At 44.0% G+C, this 23,574-nt stretch overlaps 1 protein-coding gene across 1 annotated transcript; it reads right to left on the bottom strand.

Moving 5' to 3' along the window:
- Positions 1-1,594: 1,594 nt before the first annotated feature.
- On the bottom strand, positions 1,595-23,260 carry LOC124132403 (solute carrier family 35 member F6-like). Its single transcript, XM_046496309.2, has 13 exons — positions 23,155-23,260; positions 22,253-22,344; positions 20,301-20,368; positions 18,579-18,631; positions 16,941-17,002; positions 16,219-16,298; positions 15,116-15,251; positions 12,556-12,650; positions 10,109-10,153; positions 7,774-7,954; positions 6,996-7,078; positions 6,222-6,264; positions 1,595-5,352 (listed from the first exon to the last, which is right to left on the bottom strand). Exons 1-13 carry the CDS (start codon positions 23,247-23,249, stop codon positions 5,150-5,152), a joined length of 1,236 nt encoding a protein of 411 aa, XP_046352265.2. The 5' UTR covers positions 23,250-23,260; the 3' UTR covers positions 1,595-5,149.
- Between the last annotated feature and the right edge of the window lie 314 nt (positions 23,261-23,574).

Genomic DNA, 23,574 nt, shown 5'->3' with positions numbered 1-23,574 from the left:
GGCAGCCAGAGGATGCGTGGGGCAGCCAGAGGGTGGGTAGGGCAGCCAGAGGGTGGGTAGGGCAACCAGAGGGTGGGTAGGGCAGCCAGAGGGTGGGTAGGGCAACCAGAGGGTGGGTAGGGCAACCAGAGGGTGGGTAGAGCAGCCAGAGGGCGGGTAGGGCAGCCAGAGGGTGGGTAGGGCAGCCAGAGGGTGGGTAGGGCAGCCAGAGGATGTGTGGGGCAGCCAGAGGATGTGTGGGGCAGCCAGAGGGTGGGTAGAGCAGCCAGAGGGTGGGTAGGGCAGCCAGAGGGTGGGTAGGGCAGCCAGAGGATGCGTGGGGCAGCCAGAGGGTGGGTAGGGCAACCAGAGGGTGGGTAGAGCAGCCAGAGGGCGGGTAGGGCAGCCAGAGGGTGGGTAGGGCAGCCAGAGGATGCGTGGGGCAGCCAGAGGGTGGGTAGAGCAGCCAGAGGATGCGTGGGGCAGCCAGAGGGTGGGTAGGGCAACCAGAGTGTAGAGCAACCAGAGGGTGGGTAGGGCAACCAGAGGATGGGTAGAGCAGCCAGAGGGTGGGTATGACACAAATTGTTGATGAATGTTATTTAACACCATGCAATTTGTATCACAGCAGCCTGTCACACAAACACTGAGACTAACCACCAAATCTATTTAGTCACCTTAGACAACAAGCACATGTTGCTGGGAATTCCCTACAGGTTTGTCTGATGTGAATACGGAATACATCATCAGTTTCATCATGACATTGAACAGTTTATAACTTGTGCTCCAGAATGAACCCTGCTTATCTGAACCCAAGTCCAAATGGTTTCTTTTGAAACATGAAAGAGAAGTGACAGTTCTCCTGAAGAGCAGAATGCACCAGTTCAGCACTTACCTGATGTGCATGTTGAGGTTCACAAAGAAATATTAAACCATTCAACACCACCCTATTTGAACTGAAGTCCAATTCGCTACCTTCGCTACATACAAAAAATATAATCTAAATGATTCTTGAATACAAAATGGAGCCCATTCATGGCATGCCCTTTGTGTATCCAAAGTTTCACGAAGATGCAAGAGCCCATTTCTAAATCCCCAGCAAAATGGGGGATAAAAATTTTAGTCAGCAGACAAATAAACTTCAAATAGCCTAGGACTCTCAATTAGCCCAAGTCTAGTATCCTAATAACTTCAGTCAACAATATTCCAGCTAAACAGGCAAATTGAGACTGAAACCAGGAGAAATCACCCATCCACAAGCCTGACCGCCTAGTCCTCATTATAACACAAGCAGGGATCAGGTAGCGGTTAAAGCGTTTGCTTGTCACACCGAAGACCTGGGTTCGATTACCAACATGGGTACAATGTGTGAAGCCCATTTCTGATGTTCCGCCCGCCACGATATTGCCGAAATATTGCTAAAAGCGGCTTAAAACCATGCTCACTCACTTAACACAAGCAGGAGATTCCAGGAACCATTTCTTCCCGAAAGAGCTGTATGTTGCGAGGGGGACCAGGATTTCCTGGTTTGACTCTTTACTGTGCATTAGAAGCCCAATTTATCTAAAATGTTTTTGTAGGGTCCTGGGTTGTCAAGAAATACAAAATGTGCATATTGTTTTCAATTTGTTTATATCTGTACAATATTTACAACCTTAGAAATACACAGACAAAAGCATGATACTATTGATTATACAAACACTGTTGTGTCAAACGATCAACTTGATTAACAACCTGAAAAAATGTGTTTGTTGTTTAATGCCGCACTTGGCAATATTCCAGCTATATGACGGTGGTCTGTAATTAATCGAGTCTAGACCAAACAATCCAGTGATTGGTGTCATGAGCATCGATTCATGCAATTGGGATATGATGACATGCATCAACCAAGTCAGCAAGCCTGACCACCCAATTCCGTTAGTCGTCTCTTACAGCCTTTTACAGCAAGCATGGATTGCTTAAGATCTATTCTACTCCGGATCGAAAAGATTTGTAAAATATCTGTTGACGCCTAGTTGATACTTAGCAAATCCCGCAGTTAACCGACATGTGCACATTGAAATCTGTATGTCTAGATCGTTACATGACAATGGTGGAAACTGGACTTTCATAGTCCGTCTATGCCCTTGCCTCAGACGATGAATATAATACACATACTGCGATTTGGAAACTTATACCCAAAAGTGCTCTGCTCCTTCGCGGCACTTGAACATTTGCATTCGAGTATGCAAGGGTATGGTCGTCTGTTGAAACAAAATTTTCAGAATTGTTCTTTGAATCAGGTAGTGCTTAACTATTGCTCATGTATATATACAAACAGTTCATATTAAATTGTGTAAAAGACTTACATAGAGTAAAGTTGCATTTTTCTGATAATGAAATCCGCCAGGTTAATAAATAAATGACTCGTGAATATATAGCAATGAATTTAAATATGTCTACTGATATGTTGACTAGAATTCCAATGAATATACCACCCCGACAGCAAGACACAAAATCGGATCTGCGCTGAGTATTGAGAGTATTGGTCAATGCAGCTTCCATCATCCAGTGCAATATGAATACGTCTCCATTCTGTTATGGTAAATACCCTGGACAATTCCCCACCATAGCTGTATTGTGAGGGGTTCACATAGTTCTTTGAACACCAAGCTGAACGTTGCCTTCAAGCCAAAAATTACACTATTGCTGATTGTAAGAGTTTTAACTTGCCTTGTTAGGTACCATCTCTCATACTACAGGACATTTTGGTACTTCTCATTCTTTTCTCACGATAGCAACCTTTTCAGGCAAAAAAATAATTTATGCCAGTCTCCCGATCTGAATAAATATATCCAGGATATTCTCATTTATTAATGTTTGTCTGATTTTGAAAACTGCACTCAGCAATATGAATAATCCAGTGATTGACATTATGAGCATCGATCTGCACAATTGGGATAAGATGACATGCATTAACCAAGTCGGTGTGTCTGACCACGCGATCCCATTAGTTGCCTCTCACAAGTTTACGGCTAGCTTGGGTTGCTGCAGACCTTTTCTAACCCAGATCTTAACAGGTACATTTTTTAATGTGCATCTATGCCAACTTGCATTACGAAGAGGCTTCTTCATTGGTTGAGGATTTCAAACTCATGAGTGAAGCCTATCTGTGTTAGGTTGGTGACCAGTGAGATTGAGATGGTGATGTCACTTCTGAAATAAAGCTGTGGTGGAGAATGGGTCCAGGGTTGCTATCATAGATTGGAGATCTTACAAGGAGGGGGTCAATACCACTGTGTCAGTCTACACATAGAACTTCGTTGATGCTGTGATATGGACACATGGGGTTAGAATATGTTTGGGATAAGCCCACGTCATGGGAGATGATAGACATAACTTTTCCATATTTCTTACCAGGAATTTTTACAAAATTCTCCTTTAACATCTGGTCACATAAGAAACGTGATAAATCGGCTTCAGTGCAAGTTTGGCAAGAAAAAAGAATTTGTTGACCAATATTTAAGGCCAGAAAATTGTGAACTGGTGAAACCAATAAAAATGAAATCGGAAATCTGGGAAATTATAGATCCAGTCAGTCTTGAGATGTAAAGACGCCTTCATGGTCTAGTGGGAAAGCGGAAGGTCCGGGGTACGATACCCGGCCGCGTCATACAAAAAGACATTAAAAGATGGTACTTGTTGTTACCCTGTCTTGTACTCTGCATTAAGGGGCCAAAACAAGTCCTAAAATACATGCCTGCCCGACAGTCAGAACCAGGTCTATTTTGCTGGGGGACAGTCAGCACCAGGTCTATTTTGCTGGGGGACAGTCAGAACCAGGTCTATTTTGCTGGGGGACAGTCAGGACCAGGTCTATTTTGCTGGGTGGACAGTCAGGACCAGGTCTATTTTGCTGGGGGACAGTCAGGACCAGGTCTATTTTGCTGGGGGACAGTCAGGACCAGGTCTATTTTGCTGGGGGGACAGTCAGGACCAGGTCTATTTTGCTGGGGGACAGTCAGAACCAGGTCTATTTTGCTTGGGGACAGTTAGGACCAGGTCTATTTTGCTGGGGGACAGTCAGGACCAGGTCTATTTTGCTGGGGGACAGTCAGAACCAGGTCTATTTTGCTGGGGGACAGTTAGGACCAAGTCTATTTTGCTGGGGGACAGTCAGAACCAGGTCAATTTTGCTGGGGGACAGTCAGAACCAGGTCTATTTTGCTGGGGGACAGTCAGGACCAGGTCTATTTTGCTGGGGGACAGTCAGAACCAGGTCTATTTTGCTGGGGGACAGTCAGTTTTGAAAAGATGCATTGCAATGTTGCCAGTCCGATTTTCAAACTGAAATTTTGGGAATTTTATACACTGCTGAAGCCGATTCCATTTGCGCAATCTTACATGATCTCACTTGCTCCCAGATGCCTCGGAGAATTACAATAAAACTTCACCTTACAGGTAAGTCTCGTTTAATTTCCTTACTATGACTGGGAGATGTGGACATACAAATAGCATAAAATATTGCCATGGAACCAACATTTTTTTGTTTTCGGATAGTTAGTTTTAAAGGAGTTACACATTTCCATGACTTGTTTTCGTCTGAGTTTCATAACTAAAATATATTTGTATCCCTATCAAACCCTTGGATGAACAGTAAGATGAATGGATGGAGAACATGCCGTGCTGTTGGGGTTCTGTTATTACCCATGGCAAGAATATGATTTGATCACAGTCTTTCAATTGTCAGTATGAGGAGACAGATCCGTTGTCTGATATGGGTAGATCAACGAGGTCCTCGGTGACTACAATCTGCCGGAATCATTGTCACCTGTCATTATTTACCCCAGAGAGGTAATCTGAACCCCTCTGATTTTCCAAACTCAGCAATGTTAAGTTTCATCAGTGTGAGTGAGCGAATGTTGTTTTACGCCATAGTTAGAAATATCATGGCAGGCTGAACCTGCCAATCCAGTGACTGAAATCATGAGCAATGATTCACAATGTTTGGATACGAAGACTCTCAGTGATCCAGGTAACACCTTGTAACCTACAGATCCTCATGTCAGTCTTACAACAACAAATGTGAGCTAGAGACCATTGCAGTCCTACAGTCCTATGAGGAATTATCACCAATGAGTGTACATTTTACAAATATCCAGTGAACGCTGATTGTACGTTTTACAGCTACCTAGTCATATGAACGCTTGTTGTCGTTCAGCAGTCTACTGCGTTCATCAATGGAGGAGTAGGATTCCTCGGCCCCCTGGATGTTGCGCTGCTCGGGGCGGATGTGCTGCATCTCCTGGCTCCTCCGACAGCACGGCAGCCAGGAGAAGTCCAGCAGGTTGTTGTACAGAGCTGTGCCAATCATCAGGAACAGGAACCCATCAACTGAAATAGCAATTGTAGTCATGGACGATTGTTAAGACAAAGAACAGTGTGTCACACGTTGAACAAGATAAAGTTAATACTTCCTGGTGAAGCATCCAATGTCGTCCCCAACCAAAGAATTGCAAGATTCAAAGACATGGTCAAGCTCCTAGGCCGGTGTGGCATCCAATGTCATCCCAACCAGACAAGATACAAAGACATGGTCAAGCTCCTAGGCCGGTATGGCATCCAATGTCATCCCAACCAGACAAGATTCAAAGACATGTTCAAGCTCCTAGGCCGGTGTGGCATCCAATGTCGTCCCAACCAGACAAGATACAAAGACATGGTCAAGCTCCTAGGCCGGTATGGCATCCAATGTCATCCCAACCAGACAAGATTCAAAGACATGTTCAAGCTCCTAGGCCGGTGTGGCATCCAATGTCGTCCCAACCAGACAAGATTCAAAGACATATTCAAGCTCCTAGGCCGGTATGGCATCCAATGTCGTCCCAACCAGACAAGATTCAAAGACATATTCAAGCTCCTAGGCCGGTATGGCATCCAATGTCGTCCCAACCAGACAAGATACATAGACATGGTCAAGCTCCTAGGCCGGTATGGCATCCAATGTTGTCCCAACTAGACAAGATTCAAAGACATGGTCAAGCTCCTAGGCCGGTGTGGCATCCAATATCATACCCAACCATACACAATACAAACAACAAAACACAATCATAATGACATAATGCTCAAAGCAATTAGGAAATATTCTCTTTACCAGTGTCCCATATTCATTTATGATACATGGTGTTGAACTGTACTTTTTTGTGGGAAAGGCCACTGAAACAAAAGCTTATGTGACATGTTCTATGGTCCCAGAGTATTACCTTGCAGAAGTCCATATGACTTGTCAAATGGCTCTCCAAAGTTCTGCAATGCAGAAACAAATAGTGAAAGTTAAAAACAAACAAACAAACAAATCATGGCTTCACTCTGGACATTTTACATCATGGACACTGTGATGACTGGGTAGACTAGGTGCTAGGTGCAACGTTCCACACCATCGATGTGCAATGACATGCAATCAACCAAGTCACTGAGCCTGACCACCTGAACCATTAATGCTGGGTACCTATTCTACATAGCTGTCAACCCCTGGATGTCTAAATGAGTGAGAAGCCAGGATGCAGGGGCTGCAAGCCCCGCTGGGTCCAGGGCTAAGCCCTGGGGGGGGGGGGGGGGGGCGCAGGGGGGCGAAAACTGGTTTTGAATGATTTTAAGACCATTTTAATGGCCTTAGAGAGCATGTATTCTGAAAAAGTATATTTTTATCTACATTTTATATGAATGCGTGAGAATTTCCTAATCTTGCGTGTGAGCGTGACATAGGTGATAAATGCGTGAGACTCACGCGAGATGCATGAGAGTTGACAGGTATGATTCTAATTCAGAATCCCACCAAGGATGATAGATTGCGTGAACCATGTTGCCCATAATATCAACCACTGGTTCGTGTGGCTCAGACTCCATTGTTTAGAGGCTGCTGTGAAATATTGGAACTCTTAATGACGGTGGTGTCAGATACACCAGGGGAGCCAGAGTAACCGACCAATTCCACAGACAAACAATTGTTGCCATCTTAAATATTGAAGAATGGTTACCTTGTCGAACGCATAGAAGATGAACAGATCTACTCCCCAAACCAGCATGGTCCGACACGCATCAATCAACGTCCGATGAACAGCTGGAATATACATTTTACAGCACATTATGCACTGTACAATGTACAGCACATTACACAATGTACATGGTACAATGAGTTAGTGATTATGATTTTACACCGCTTTTAGCAATATTCCAGCAATATCACGGCGGGGACACCAGAAATGGGCTTCACACATTGTACCTATGTCGGGAATCGAACCTGGGTCTTCGGCGTGACAAGCGAACGCTTTAACCACTAGGCTACCCGACAGCCCCTGTACATGGTACAGCACACATGAGGTACATGGTGATAACTTCACTTCCGATGCTGGGCATGTGACGTATAGCATAATAACACCATTGAATACAATGTTTAAGATACATCAGATTTCAGGAAAATAGGAAATTTGGACAAAGTAACATTATTCCTAATTTGCCTCTGAATGGCATTTTCTTTGGATTCCTGGATAAATGATTAAATCTTTGCAGACTCCACTTGTCCAGGGCCTAGCGGACAAGAGGCCACGTCCACCTTGTACTGTGACATGTGCGTCATACCTAGTGACTACTCTATCAGGAATGACAATGGCATAAAAACAATCCCCTTGATCAATCAAAAACATGAATTTCAGGATTTCTGTTCTTTAACATCAGAAGGACAAGACAATGTTTACAATGGGAGAATCTTTTCAAGCAATAACAACTTCTATGCAGTATACACCTGGATTACATTACCTGTGAGAGACTTGGTGACGGACAGCCCGAAGTAGTTATAGAAAGCAATGGAAATGAGGTACAGCAGGCAGAATATCAGGAGGCGAGGGCTGTTTCCAATCTGATAGAGAGCATCCAGGCTGTTCTCATAGCTGTTGTTGACCTGCTTCCCCGGGATGAAGTACATGGCAGGGAGCACAATCTGAAACATCCAAGGTCGACCTTGTCACTCTGGTGGCCTTGTCACTCAGTAGGTCGACCTTGTCAGTCTGGAGGCCTTGTCACTCAGTAGGTCGACCTTGTCACTCTGGAGGCCTTGTCACTCAGCAGGTGGACCTTGTCACTCTGGTGGCCTGGTCACTCAGTAGGTTGACCTTGTCACTCTGGTCTGGTCACTCAGTAGGTCGACCTTGTCAGTCTGGAGGCCTTGTCACTCAGTAGGTCGACCTTGTCACTCTGGAGGCCTTGTCACTCAGCAGGTGGACCTTGTCACTCTGGTGGCCTGGTCACTCAGTAGGTGGACCTTGTCACTCTGGTCTGGTCACTCAGTAGGTGGACCTTGTCACTCTGGTGGCCTGGTCACTCAGTAGGTGGACCTTGTCAGTCTGGTGGCCTGGTCACTCAGTAGGTGGACCTTGTCACTCTGGTGGCCTGGTCACTCAGTAGGTAGACCTTGTCACTCTGGTGGCTTTGTCACCCAGTAGGTTGACCTTGTCACTCTGGTGGCCTGGTCACTCAGTAGGTGGACCTTGTCACTCTGGTGGCCTGGTCACTCAGTAGGTGGACCTTGTCAGTCTGGTGGCCCGGTCACTCAGTAGGTGGACCTTGTCACTCTGGTGGCCTGGTCACTCAGTAGGTGGACCTTGTCATTCAGGTCGCCTGTCCACTCAGTAGGTTGACCTTGTCACTCTGGTGGCCTGGTCACTCAGTAGGTTGACCTTGTCAATCTGGTGGCCTGGTCACTCAGTAGGTGGACCTTGTCACTCTGGTGGCCTGGTCACTCAGTAGGTGGACCTTGTCAGTCTGGTGGCCCGGTCACTCAGTAGGTGGACCTTGTCACTCTGGTGGCCTGGTCACTCAGTAGGTGGACCTTGTCATTCAGGTCGCCTGTCCACTCAGTAGGTTGACCTTGTCACTCTGGTGGCCTGGTCACTCAGTAGGTTCACCTTGTCACTCTGGTGGCCTGGTCACTCAGTAGGTGGACCTTGTCAGTCTGGTAGCCTGGTCACTCAGTAGGTCGACCTTGTCACTGTGGTGGCCTGGTTACTCAGTAGGTGGACCTTGTCAGTCTGGTAGCCTGGTCACTCAGTAGGTCGACCTTGTCACTCTGGTGGCCTGGTCACTCAGGAGGTCGACCTTGTCAGTCTGGTAGCCTGGTCACTCAGTAGGTCGACCTTGTCACTCTGGTGGCCTGGTCACTCAGTAGGTGGACCTTGTCACTCTGGTGGCCTGGTCACTCAGTAGGTCGACCTTGTCACTCTGGTGGCCTGGTCACTCAGTAGGTTGACCTTGTCACTCTGGTAGCCTGGTCACTCAGTAGGTGGACCTTGTCACTGTGGTGGCCTGGTCACTCAGGAGGTGGACCTTGTCACGCTGGTGGCCTGGTCACTCAGGAGGTGGACCTTGTCAGTCTGGTAGCCTGGTCACTCAGGAGGTGGACCTTGTCAGTCTGGTAGCCTGGTCACTCAGTAGGTGGACCTTGTCACGCTGGTGGCCTGGTCACTCAGGAGGTGGACCTTGTCACTCTGGTGGCCTGGTCACTCAGGAGGTGGACCTTGTCAGTCTGGTAGCCTGGTCACTCAGTAGGTGGACCTTGTCACTCTGGTGGCCTGGTCACTCTGGAGGTGGACCTTGTCACGCTGGTGGCCTGGTCACTCAGAGGGTCGACCTTGTCACTCTGGTGGCCTGGTCACTCAGGAGGTGGACCTTGTCAGTCTGGTAGCCTGGTCACTCAGTAGGTGGACCTTGTCACTCAGTAGGTCGCCCTTGCCAGTCTAGTGGCCTAGACACCAGTAAGTCGTCCTTGTAACTCAGTAGGGCGGACAGAATCCCTATCAACAGGTGAGAAGCATGGGATAGAGGGGAACTGTTCTGCCCTGGAATCTCTTTAGAAGAGAAACAGGGATCCACATTCAGGCCCCACTCTGGACAGGTCCCTGTGAAGGACCACAGGATGCTTGGGACCCAGTCTGTTAAGCACTGTGCTCAATACATGCCTTCACCAAACTCTCTGAGGCTCTAGTTCATACAGAGAAAGACAGCTTACCTCATAAAGTTCAGAAACAGAGACATTTGTTTTTACTCTTGGTAATGTTGTTTAACAAGTTGTCAATGAACGCATTAATTTCCTACTCACAAACATCATCAACAGCAGGCCAAACGTCCCCTCCATACCAACAACCTGAAACACAGAGGTCAGCATGGAAGAGCACAGAATATCTAGCCTTGTCCGGAAGTGTGACAGGGTCTCGGGTAGTGAGGTGGGGTGTTTGGTACTGAGGCAGGATGTTTGGTAATGAGGCAGGTTGTTTGGTAATAAGGAGGGGTGTTTGGTGGTGAGGCAGGTTGTTTGGTAATGAGATGGGGTGTTTGGTAATGAGGAGGGGTGTTTGGTAGTGAGGTGGAGGTTTGGTAATGAGGGGGGGTGTTTTGTAGTGAGGAGGGGTGTTTGGTAATGAGGAGGGGTGTTTGGTAATGAGGAGGGGTGTTTGGTGGTGAGGCAGGTTCTTTGGTAATGAGGAGGGGTGTTTGGTAATGAGGAGGGGTGTTTGGTAGTGAGGTGGAGGTTTGGTAATCAGGAGGGGTGTTTGGTAGTGAGGCAGGTTGTTTGGTAGTGAGGCAGGTTGTTTGGTAGTGAGGCAGGTTGTTTGGTAGTGAGGTGGGGGTTTTTTGTAATGAAGTGGGGTGTTTGGTAGTGAGGTGGGGTGTTTGGTAGTGAGCTGGGGTGTTTGGTGGTGAGACTGGGGTGTTTGGTAGTGAGGAGGGGTGTTTTGTATTGAGGTGGGGTGTTTGGTAATGAGGAGCGGTGTTTGGTAGTGAGGCTGGGTGTTTGGTAATTAGGAGGGGTGTTTGGTAGTGAGGTGGGGATTTTGGTAATAAGGTGGGGTGTTTGGTAGTGAGGCAGGTTGTTTGGTAGTGAGGTGGGGTGTTTGGTAATGAGGAGGGGTGTTTGGTAGTGAGTTGGGGTGTTTGGTAATGAGGCAGGTTGTTTGGTAGTGAGGTGGGGTGTTTGGTGGTGAGGAGGGGTGTTTGGTAGTGAGGTGGGGAGTTTGGTAATGAGGTGGGGTGTTTGGTGGTGAGGTGGGGTGTTTGGTAGTGAGGTGAAATTTTGGTAATGAAGTGGGGTGTTTGGTAGTGAGACTGGGGTGTTTGGTAGTGAGCTGGGGTGTTTGGTGGAAAGACTGGGGTGTTTGGTAGTGAGGAGAGGTGTTTTGTAGTGAGGTGGGGTGTTTGGTAATGAGGGGTGTTTGGTAGTGAGGCTGGGTGTTTGGTAATTAGGAGGGGTGTTTGGTAGTGAGGTGGGGAGTTTGGTAATAAGGTGGGGTGTTTGGTAGTGAGGCAGGTTGTTTGGTAGTGAGGTGGGGTGTTTGGTAGTGAGGAGGGGTGTTTGGTAGTGAGGTGGAGGTTTGGTAATGAGGAGGGGTGTTTGGTAGTGAGACTGAGGTGTTTGGTAGTGAGGCAGGGTGTTTGATAATGATGCGGGTGCTTATTAGTCAGGTGGGGTGTTTGGTAGTGAGGTGGGTGTGCGTGATTGTGAGGTGGGGTGTTTGGTAGTGAGGTGGGGTGTTTGGTAGTGATGCGGGTGCTTGATATAGATGTGGGGTGTTTGGTAGTGAGGTAGGGTGTTTGGTAGTGAGGTGGGAAGTTTGGTAGTGAGGTAGGGTGTTTGGTAGTGAGATGGGATGTTTGGTAGTGAGGTGGGGTCTTTGGTAGTGAGGTGGGGTGTTTGGTAGTGAGGAGGGGTGTTTGGTAGCGGCATGAGGTGTTTGGTTGTTGGTTGGTTGGTTGGTTTGTTGTTTAACGCCGCACTCAGCAATATTCCAGCTTTATGACGGCGGTCTGTAAATAATCGAGTCTGGACCAGACAATCCAGTGATTATTATCATGAGCATCGATCCATCGAGGATAGATGACATGCATTAACCAAGTCAGCGAGCCTGACCACCCGATCCCGTTAGTCGCCTTTTACGACAAGCATAGTCACCCTTTACGGCAAGCATGTGTGAGGTGTTTGGTAGTGAGGTGGAGTGTTTTGTAGTGAGGTAGGGTGTTTGGTAGTGAGGTGGAGTGTTTGGTAGTGAGGTGGGGTGTTTGGTAGTGAGGTGGGGTGTTTGGTAGAGAGGTGAGGTGGGGTGTTTGGTAGAGAGGTGGGGTGTTTTGTAGTGAGGTGAGGTGGGGTGTTTGGTAGAGAGGTGGAGTGTTTTGTAGTGAGGTGAGGTGGGGTGTTTGGTAGAGAGGTGGGGTGTTTGGTAGCGAGGTGAGGTGGGGTGTTTGGTGAGGTGAGGTGAAATGGGGTTAAACATCAAGTTTAAGATGTGTGTGTGCCTCTGTGCCTGCTCATGTGTGTGGCTGCTTTTACTAGTCCGGGCTAATACCAAGTTTATAGTGCTAGCCCTCTGAGATACCATGCCACAGTTTAACATGAGTTCCCCACTCATAATTTAATATGGCATAACACCGACTTGGTATTTCTAGGCCACAAAGGATGATAGATAAGGAAAAATTATCTAAAAATTGAGATGTTATGAATTATTTCAAAATTAATTTCGAAATTGTATATTGATAGTATATACAGTGACATACCTGCAAAGGAGGAAAATTTCTTTTTTTCAAAAACAGTTCTTCAATAATCATCTGGCTGGCACTGACAATCTGACTGGAGATGATCAGGACGATACCTGGAAGAGACATCGCATCAGTGAGGTCCTCTACACCGAGATGGGCAATATCTACTCGCTCTACACCTAGATAAGCAATATCTACTCACTCTACACCGAGATGGGCAATATCTACTCACTCTACACCGAGATGGGCAATATCTACTCATTCTACACCTAGACGAGCAATATCTACTCACTCTACACCTAGACGAGCAATATCTACTCACTCTACACCGAGATGGGCAATATCTACTCACTCTACACCGAGATGGGCAATATCTACTCACTCTACACCGAGATGGGCAATATCTACTCACTCTACACCGAGATGGGCAATATCTACTCATTCTACACCTAGACGAGCAATATCTACTCACTCTACACCTAGACGAGCAATATCTACTCACTCTACACCTAGACGAGCAATATCTACTCACTCTACACCTAGACGGGCAATATCTACTCACTCTACACCGAGATGGGCAATATCTACTCACTCTACACCGAGATGGGCAATATCTACTAACTCTACACCTAGACGAGCAATATCTACTCACTCTACACCTAGACGAGCAATATCTACTCACTCTACACCTAGACGGGCAATATCTACTCACTCTACACCGAGACGGGCAATATCTAATCACTCTACACCGAGATGGGCAATATCTACTCACTCTTCACCGAGATGGGCAATATCTAATCACTCTACACCGAGATGGGCAATATCTACTCACTCTACACCTAGACGAGCAATATCTACTCACTCTACACCGAGATGGGCAATATCTACTCACTCTACACCGAGATGGGCAATATCTACTCACTCTAAACCGAGATGGGCAATATCTACTCACTCTACACCAAGACGAGCAATATCTACTCACTCTACACCGAGACGAGCAATATCTACTCACTCTACACCGAGATGGGCAATATCTACTCACTCTACACCGAGATGGGCAATATCTACTCACTTTACACCGAAACGAACAATATCTACTCACTCTACACCTAGATGAGCAATATCTACTCACTCTACCCCAAGACGGGCAATATCTACTCACTCTACACCTAGATGGGCAATATCTACTCATTCTACGCCTAGAAGGCAACACAGGACATTGTTACGATTTTGATCCGATACAGCAGAATCTGTCGCGACATAGTTACAACTGTAATCAGACTAGACAAAATCTGCTGAGTTTCCCGAATGTAACGGGACGCACTATACTGTCAGGAGTGCTTGGCCGACCTCTCTGGACCTTTCATGATCCGTTGGACTGTGTTACGGACGTGTACAACTGCATTCAGACAATGATAGGACATTCCAGATTATTAAGGATAGTAATCCGACTTTTTCACTTTTCGTGTCGTAGCGCTGTCTGATCTCAAACAGGAGCGATAATTGGCACTGTGTGAGCCTCAGCACAATTAGCACGAACTCTAAAGGCTAAATACACCTTTCAGCTTCCTGAGCTTGTTGCTTTAAAAAGATTAGTTTGTTTGTTGTTTAACGCCCACTGCGCAATATTTCAGCTATAAGACTGTGGTCTGTACAAAAATTAAGTCTGGACCAGACAATCTAGTGACTGATATCATAAGCATCGATCTTCACAATTGGGATACGATATATGCATCAACTAAGTCAGCGAGCCTGACCACCCGAGCCCGTTACTCGCCTCTTACAACAAGCATGGGCAGCTGAAGACCAATGCTAACCGGGATCTTCTCGAGTCACTTTAAAAAAACAAACAATTTTCAAAATTTGAAATGCTTGTCAAACTATTTTGTTTCTATTTCATCCCTCCACTGTTCCAGAAAACAAGCTGAAGCTGATAGGAAGATTATAGAAGATGTGTCAAGCCTAAAGCCTGCAGGGATCATCTGTCCTTGTGAGCTAAAATACCATGGCCAACCCTGACCAGAATATGGCCCTAATCCAATCTCATTAAAATCAGATCTTAGTTCTCGCTACCGCTAAATAAAGATCTGAGGACATCCCATTAGGGTTCACGTCAGTACGACCTTTCATCCGACCAATCAGAGCGTCGCTTACCAGATCATGAAAGTGACAGTCGGAATGTGATTTCTTATCATGCAGCTTTGAAAACATTAAAACGGGGTATTCCTAACGATAGTTACGGGCTTAACAACTGGGTCTATACAATCTAGACCATATATTAGCCATTTGAGAATGTTCTTTTGTTCAGGTTTCAAATTTTTAAGCAGGAATTTGTCAAAATATATTTCGAAGCGTAGTCGACAATTTGAAATAAGTGCCATAAAGCACGAGAAAGCTGCCTTCTGATTGGCTAATATCAACTTCTTGTCAGTAATTCCATTGGTTGGTCAGAGATCGCGAAAGGTCGGTCTGACATGACCCGTAATGGGATGTCCTCAGATCTTTGTTTAGCGGCAGCGAGAACTAAGATCTGACTTTAATGAGATTGGCCCGAATCTCAACTGGGCTGTTTCCCTACCAAGCACTGTGTTGGATCCAGATGTTCCGGCCTGACTTTTGAAGACGCTGGAACACCCCACCAGCACCAGACCGAACATCGTCACAATTATCCCCGACCAGTGGATACACGTCAGTTTTCTTTTCAAAAATATTTTCTGCAACATGCCATTAACATAAAAATATTATTCAATAAATAAAAATCTCAAAACCTGTTTGACATATGTCAACACTCGGTCAGAGTGAGTTAGTCAGTTGGCTTTCTTATGCTGAACGTCTTTTAAAGATGTATCCATGATAACACACCAGTCTGTTATCAAAATCTTTGAAATATAAAATCATCAGCATAAACAGTTTTTCTGAACCATCTTTTTCTCTTATGTATATCAATCCTAACTAATTCCAGTGCTGACAAACATAACAAGCGAGAAGTACTCACGTCCCCCACCAATATGACATGTCCGGTTGTATGCAAGGCAAGAAATATTGTACGGTTTTCAAGATCTGCTCCGGAAACGAGCACTACTGCCATTTTGACTCTAAGTGAGTCGTTGCCATGGAAACTCAAAAAATATATTTCTAAAAAATTCAAAACTATCAAAAGGCACCAGTTCACAACTAGACCTATCTATGTGCCAAGTTTGGTGAAGAAATATCATACGGTTTTCAAGATCTGCTCGGGAAACAAGGACTCTCGCCATTTTCAGTTCACCATTACACCAATGTGCCAAGTCTGCTTAAAATATCTTTTTCATGTTTTTTTAGTTCTGCTCCGGAAACGAAACATGAAAGACGGACGGACAGCACCCATTCCCATATTCCCCTTCCACTTCCTGGCGGGGAATAATAATCGAGAAATAAATATGGGAAGGCAGGTTAAAAACACAAAAAATTATTGTTGTTCTCTACTACATCTATTTACTTTTACTTCAGTTTACCTATACTGACAAGAAAATCAATTTCTCGGGATTTATTTTCTAAAAAAGTAATATCTATTCTTATTTCAACCAATCTGATGTGTTTTGGAAACTGTAAACCAAGTAATCAAGAGGCATACCACTCCTGCCCCTACACATGGCTGTTACCATGGCGACCAGGGATGATGACTAGACAAGATGGGCGTACCGACAGAATCCCTGCAAATATGATGATGGATCCTCGGAGCATCTGCCAGACTGACGCATCGACATACAGAAGGCCGATCCCTGCAACACAACTGTCTCTGTTAAAGCCTGAAGCTGCAAGGTCCAAACTGGCCTTGGTTTCTAAAGCCTCTTATAAAAACATGACTGACTTAAAGCTCTTTTCATAAAGACAAGTTCCATGGCAGTATGTACATTGTATCACTTTATAAAGAAGCAACATATATTTTCTCAATTTATTCTATTTCATTTTCTATTCGATGAGGTTGGCAAGCATTAAAGTGTTCACAGTGTTTGTTTGTAGTTTAACTATGCACTCAGCAATATTCCAGCTATATGACGGTGGTCTGTAAATAATCGAGTCTTGACCAGACAATCCAGTGATTAACATCATGAGCATCGATCCACACAATTGGGATACGATGACATGCATCAACCAAGTCAGCGAACCTGACCACCCGATCCCATTAGTCGCCTCTTACGACAAGCATAGTCGCCTTTTACGCAAGCATGAGTTGCTGCAGACCTATTCTACCCCGGATCTTCACTGGTCTAAAGTGTTCACACCAAACACCTGGATTCAATCCTAAAACACTGGTGTCCCCCTACTGCGAAATTGCCGGCATATTGCTAAAGTTGTGTAAATTCCCAAACACACTCACAATTCTTTAACCTATTAATTAATAACACAGAAAGGAAAATTACCTGCTAGTGAAGTTCCAAAAAGGTCACACAAGGTCGGCACGATCAGAATAAATTCAAAAACTCTGAAATAAGAATTGTGGAATGAATAGATAATTTGTATACCATCTTCATGAGGCAAGGGAGTAAGGTAACAAAAAAGTCCACTTTCCACCCTTGCTATGCTGGAATAATGGAGTAATATTTTAGCTGGCTTAACGAGTCTATGCATAGTCCAATCAAAATCGTGTAACGAAATTAACATCAGGCTTGTAAACTGCCATGCCGCCAACTAACGTCAACAGATATTTTTCAGATATTTTAATGTTTTTAATCAAGGTGATCACGTGATTTGATGCACTTCACAAGGTAAGACCCATTTTATTAAAATATAGATTTTGATTATCAGTCAGATTGTCTTGACTGGGCGCCACCATTTTGTTTGAAGGAAATGCAAGTGATATAAGCGGTGGAATCTGATAGGTCAATGGTAGGGAGATAGAAGGGAGATGACTCATAATAGCCACTGGGCCCAGAAATTCCAGCCTTGTTCAGCAAGGGTGGTAACTGGGCTTTTACAGTAAGTTAACTCCCTTGCCTAGTGAAGATGTTGTATACATATGGAGACATAATAGGAATTTCATTCTTACTTTGCATGAAACCTTATGTACAATGCTCTGGACATAATATCACAGCTGGTACTTGGTAATAATGTTTTTATGATACTAGAGTTTGTGCAGGATGTCATTAAACAAGTGTAGCATTGACACTCAAATAGCATTTTTTTAATCCAAAATTTACTTATTCTTTGTTTCCCAAGAATTAAATCCCTTGGCTCAAATCCACGACTAGCATCTTCCCAAGGCATGCGTGTCCACTAGTCAAGTTTTCACCATTTCAAGTTTATGCTCTGAGCTTGAAATGCAAGGGAGATAACTAGGCTTTGATATAGGCTAGAGGAGACTCTTGCCATAGGCGGATCCAGAGGGCTGGTCCAGGGGCTCCAGACTCACCCCAGCCCCTTTGGAAAACCAAATGCAGTTTGTTGTAGGCAGAAAAGTTATCTGAGAGAGGATTGTGATAGTTTGGACCCCTCTGTTTCAAAAATGCTTGATCCGCTCTTGCTTGCCTAGGCAAGATTACAGCTAGAGGACCCTGATGGTCAATGGCCCTGGGACCCGTGAAGATCCGGGGTAGAATAGGTCTTCAGTAACCCATGCTTGTCGTATGAGGTGACTAATGGGATCGGGTGGTCAGGCTCGCTGACTTGGTTGATGCATGTCACAGTATCCCAATTGCGTGGATCGGTGCTCATTATGGCCATCACTAGATTGTCTGGTCCAGACTTGATTATTTAGCCGTCATATAGCTTGAATATTGCTTAGTTCGGCGTTAAACAACAAACAAACAAACACACATTGGCCAAGGAGTTAAAACAACATGAACTACTGTGTGACCAACTCTGGAATGATGTCCTACTTCTTTAGATGTAAATGATAAAACACCCCAACATATTGTGAAATTACTGAATGGGATAAGTCCCTGCTCAAGCACATACTGACTGACGGATCTGGGAACTTCTGACATGCTTCCTACACCATGTGATTACATGAAGTCTACTGTGTCATTTCTTCTGCCTGTGGAATCTAAGAACTGTCTCACCTTTTCTGTTCTAGAGGACGAATGGGAGCTTGTGGAAGTGTCTGGGTTGCCACCTGTAATATGTCGGTCAACACAAAGTGTGGGAATTAATGCTGGTCAATGTTCCAAAAGACAAAGAAATTGTCATGATCTGCCAGTTGCTAGAATTTAGAATATTAATAATGCTAGTGGCTAAATTCGACAGCCTCCCCATCAAATAGAATAGAAATAAGATCTGAGCTAGAATGAAATTAAAATTACAGACAAAAGAAATGCGAATATCACACATGTCAGTTAATACTTGAAGAATTACTCACTTTTAAGAGATATTAGATTGGTTCAATCCACAAGCGAACATACTGTTATTTTGTGTGAACCGACGCTCCTGAACAAATCACATGTGACGTCATAGACCCATGACTCAATATGCACCATTTCTATTGTGCAGGATTAGCGTGTAAAGTTTAGAGGTGAGGTGAAATGGGGTTTAACGTCGCATCCAAGATTATTGCACTTACATAGCGAAGTGTGTGTGTGTGTGTGTGTGTGTGTGTGTGTGTGTGTGTGTGTGTGTGTGTGTGTGTGTGTGTGTGTGTGTGTGTGTGTGTGTGCGTGTGGCTGTGTGCGTGTGGCTGTGTGCGTGTGTGTGTGTGTGTGGCTGTGTGGGTGGCACCTTTGTGTGGCTCTGTGTGTGTGTGTGGCTGCTTGTACTGTAGTGCTAGCTCACTGAGATACCATGCCGCAGTTCAACATGAATACCCCACTCAGACACAGTATACTGACTCCGAGACGACCAGTCCTTGTTTTAGCCCCTTAATGCCGAGCGCCAGACAGGGTAACATCAAGTACCATCTCTTAACATATTTTGGTAAGACGCGGCCGGGGATCAAACCCCGGACCTTCCGCTCTCCGGGCGGATGCTCTACCCCTAGACCACGGAGGCAGTCGTATAGTTTGGATGGCAGCGTATCATGCTAAGAATAAAGACACTCTGTGGTAACACTTGACTGATTGTAAGTTTTGTCATTTAGTCATACACATTGGAAACATCTCTTCTTAACGTACATATTTCTCTATATGTTTCAGTGGTTCGCAATTTTGGCGGGGTGAGTATATTAACAATTCATACAGATGTTCACATATTGTAGTACATGAAGGACTTTCATTTGAAGCAATACTTGTAATTATTATTCAAGGAATTGCCAATCTCATTAAAATCAGACCTCGGTTCTCGCTACCGCTAAACAGAGATCTGAGGACATCCCATAAGGGGTCACGTCAGAACGACCTTTCATCCGAACAATCAGAGCGTCGCTTACCAGATTATGAAAGTGACAGTAGGAATGTGATTTCTAATCATCAAAACTCGAAAACGTTAACACGGGGATTCTGAACGATAGTTACGGGTTTAACGACTGAATCCGTACAATCTAGACCATCTATTAGCCATTCCAGAATGTTCTTTTGTTCAGGTTTCAAATTTGTAATCGAGAATTCGTCAAAATATGTTTCGAAGCGTAGTCGCCAATTTAAAATTAGTGCCATAAAGCACAAGAAAGCTGCCTTCTGATTGGTCATTTCATTGGTCGGTCAAAGTTCGCGCAAGGTCATTCTGACATGACCCGTAATGGGATGTCCTCAGATCTTTGTTTAGCGGTAGCGAGAACTAAGAACTGATTTTAATGAGATTGAGGAATTTCAAATTTCAATCTCATAATTTCACATCAATAAACATGTACGTACCTCTTTTGCATATGCCATTCTTTCTCTTCTTCTGTTGAAACACAAACCAAACAGACAAGCCATTTCACCTGGAAGAAAAGTCACACCATCACGCCAACAACTCAACATCCTAACGTGGCACCTGAAGCCTCAGTGGTATTTATTTTCTAATTTTTTTATTGTTCCCAGAGTTGTAGAGTAAAACAGTATTCTGTCAAAATATATTTCTGATTGCATAGAATGACACAATACACTCTTTAAAATTTAAAGATTTTGAAACAAACATTGTCACATTTCAAACTGGAATGGTTGCAACACACAATCAGTGTGTGAGTGAGTGGGTTTAACGCCGCTTTTAACAGTATTCCAGTTATATCACGGCGTGTCAGCTTAATGTGGGAGGAAAGCTCGAAGTGATGCAGGTCTCAGACGTTTACCACTCCGGTGAAACCCAAGAGCATGGGTATGGTGCTGACAAACCTAGAAACCTAATCGGGGCGAACTGGGATTCGAACCCACAATCATAGGTTTCTGGCGCACCCAAGGGACGCAACTCTGCACAGCGAATCGCGTCGCCTAAGAGGACTGGGCCAACCGTGCCCCCGCAACACACAATCAGACTCAAACAATAACTCAGTGGGGTTTTTTAACACTCAATTCTTCTTTCAAACAGAATATAATGTAAAAAACACAACAGAAAACCAAATAAATAGTGTCCTTAGTACAAATTTTAAGCACCCCAAAAACTGCAATATCTGGAAATATCCCTGTCATCAAATTAACTACAACATAATCAAACATCATTTTTCCATTTAAATTAATCTGGTGACGAAGCAATAATGTGTACAACAAATATACCACTCAAAACAAGTTGTAAAACACCCGTAATTGGAAGGTTGTGTGTTGCAACACCCACCAGCCACGACAGATATAGTCATATGAAAAAGTCTTGTGTTCTTTAACTTCTCTATGATTGTGGGTTCGAATCCCGGTTCGCCCCAGTTATGTTTCTAGGCTTGTCAGCACCATACCCGTGCTCGTGGGTTTCACCAAAGTGGTAAACGTCTGAGACCCGCATCACTTCGGGCTTTGCCCCGTCGCAAATATGCTGCTTATCTGTAGCTCTGATGTGGGGAATCAAACAGTGTTTTTAGCATTACAGCCAATTCAACCACTCGGCTACCGGACCTCCCCATTAAAACAAAACACCCAAAATGCATTGTTTAAGTTTATCACCTCTTCCAATACTATAGTCTTATTCAGGATGTTCAGGCCTTAAATTTCATTTAAAAAGATAACTCAAAGGAGCCATTATAAATTGAAAGAAGCAAATTGAATTCAAAAGTTTTATAATGCATTGATCAGCATGATCAGGCAACAAAAACACAATGCCATTTAGAAAGCGGTCAAATGTAACAAATGTTATATTTGGGATAACACTTTCTTGGTAAAGTACAAATGCTCCTAATTGTTTTGGTTGATTCCAGTCCGGGATTCGAACCCACACCGCCAGAGTGAGGCACCAAATCGCCAGCACACAAAGTCAATGATCTAACCCACTCAGCCACCGAGGCTTCTACAAAAACGAAAGGCCAATAACTTGTAGTCCAGATCACATACTTTGTGTACCCCTCTGACAAGTGTAAGTTGGCAGGGCTCCCATGGCCAAAAGCTATGAACACACAATGCCATATAATGCATTGATCCGCATGATCAGGCACGATAAATAAATATTGTTTTATTAGGTTTGTGTCAAACTTTTGCATCTACTACATGGAACCACTTTTTTCATTTTTTCAGATCTACGTACTCTCTACATAGCTGACATAGGCTAAGCTTACTTAACAGATAGACATATTACTAGATTGCACTTTGGATGGTAGACTATTAAAGACGAGAAACATTTGCCTCTTACAACATACCTGTAGGTACTAGTCTGCCCAATATAGTCACTGATAGAAGGACACACTCACCTATAAACATGATGAAGGTTTGAAACCAGGGGTGGTCAAAGTCATGTGGTTTTGTTGTACTGTTGGCACTTCTGTCTGGGTAGCCTGGGGCACTGAAAACAGGGAATACAAGTGCATGGAAGACAGGAGAATGTATTAAAAGAATTGTATTGAAGACAGGGGAACAATGTATAAATACAATTGTATTGAAGATGGGAATACTTTATAAATACAATTGTAATTGAAAACAGGGAAATAACAATGAAATACAATTGTGAAGACAAGGGAATAATGTATAAATACAATTGTACATCATCAGTATGTGAAAGAATTCCTGAGACTGAAACAGTAATTGGACTTATCTAGGGATGTCAGTCTTATTGAAGTTGGTCCATGAGCTCTAATATATTATAACTATGTTATGTTGTCATACACAAAAACTACATACTGAGACAAATTAAGAATAACACAAAATTTGACAACAATCAGAAATGTTTTTCAAGTCACAATTGTTACAAAGCAATACATGTTGCCATATTGAAATAAAATATCACTTGTTGCCATATAAAAAAAAGAAAGAAAAATCAATTACTATTTTTAGTACTAATTTTTAACACTTAAAACTTATTAGAACTTGACATTTTCCAAACTTGTATAAAAGCAAATGTTATTCTACCTGGGATAGATATTGACGGATAAACGTTGTCGGAAACAAGTGGTCTACGGAACAAACTGGTAAGAGTTGTCAGGTGGGGTTCACTAGCATTAAAAAAAAATAACATTGTCAAAACACTGAAAACTTATCAGGACGGAAGAGGCGTATGAGGAAAATTATGTCAACACGTCAGTTTAACTAAACTGTAAGTGGAAAGGTGCACAATTGTCATTCTTTCTTCAAACGTGAAATGGATTCAAAGACATACACACAATCATTCTGTGCTTTTTTACTGATCGTGTTTATGCTTCCAGTAACCAACATCCCAATCATGAGAGCTATCTGCACACAGGACAGCGCCATTTTGAAAGGTGATCATGTGACTACAAAGTAATCACGTGATTCGCGTTGCCGTCAATGCGGTGGCAGGCACCAATGTGATTCAATTGTACAATTTAGTCCAGTTCCTTATGTACTTTTGTTGAAAAAAATTGGTGATTAACAAAACTATACATATTCTGAAAGCTTTCAATGTACAGATGAAGAAAACCAATGTTTCCAAATTTTCCCATCATTCATTTGGCGGCCATCTTGGATTTCAAGATGGCGGCCATTTTTGCCCATATTTGTCAAGTCTAAGGCTTCTGAGGTGTTTATTTTGTCATTTAATTGTTTATATGTGATATTA

Source organism: Haliotis rufescens, unplaced genomic scaffold, assembly GCF_023055435.1.
Source record: "Haliotis rufescens isolate VD_foot unplaced genomic scaffold, xgHalRufe1.0.p SCAF_3, whole genome shotgun sequence".
In the NCBI taxonomy this organism is placed as follows: domain Eukaryota; kingdom Metazoa; phylum Mollusca; class Gastropoda; order Lepetellida; family Haliotidae; genus Haliotis; species Haliotis rufescens.
The sequence above is the reverse complement of the archived record's forward strand: the minus strand, read 5'-3'. Positions and strand labels throughout refer to the sequence as shown.

Coding starts and splice junctions, on each gene's coding strand:
- LOC124132403 (XM_046496309.2), bottom strand. CDS start 23,249: ATGGCGCTGTCCTGTGTGCAGATAGCTCTCATGATTGGGATGTTGGTT. Junction 22,345..23,154: donor AAAGCACAGAATGATTGTGT/GTATGTCTTTGA, acceptor CCCTGTTTTCAG/TGCCCCAGGCTACCCAGACA. Junction 17,003..18,578: donor CGTCCTCTAGAACAGAAAAG/GTGAGACAGTTC, acceptor TTCTTATTTCAG/AGTTTTTGAATTTATTCTGA.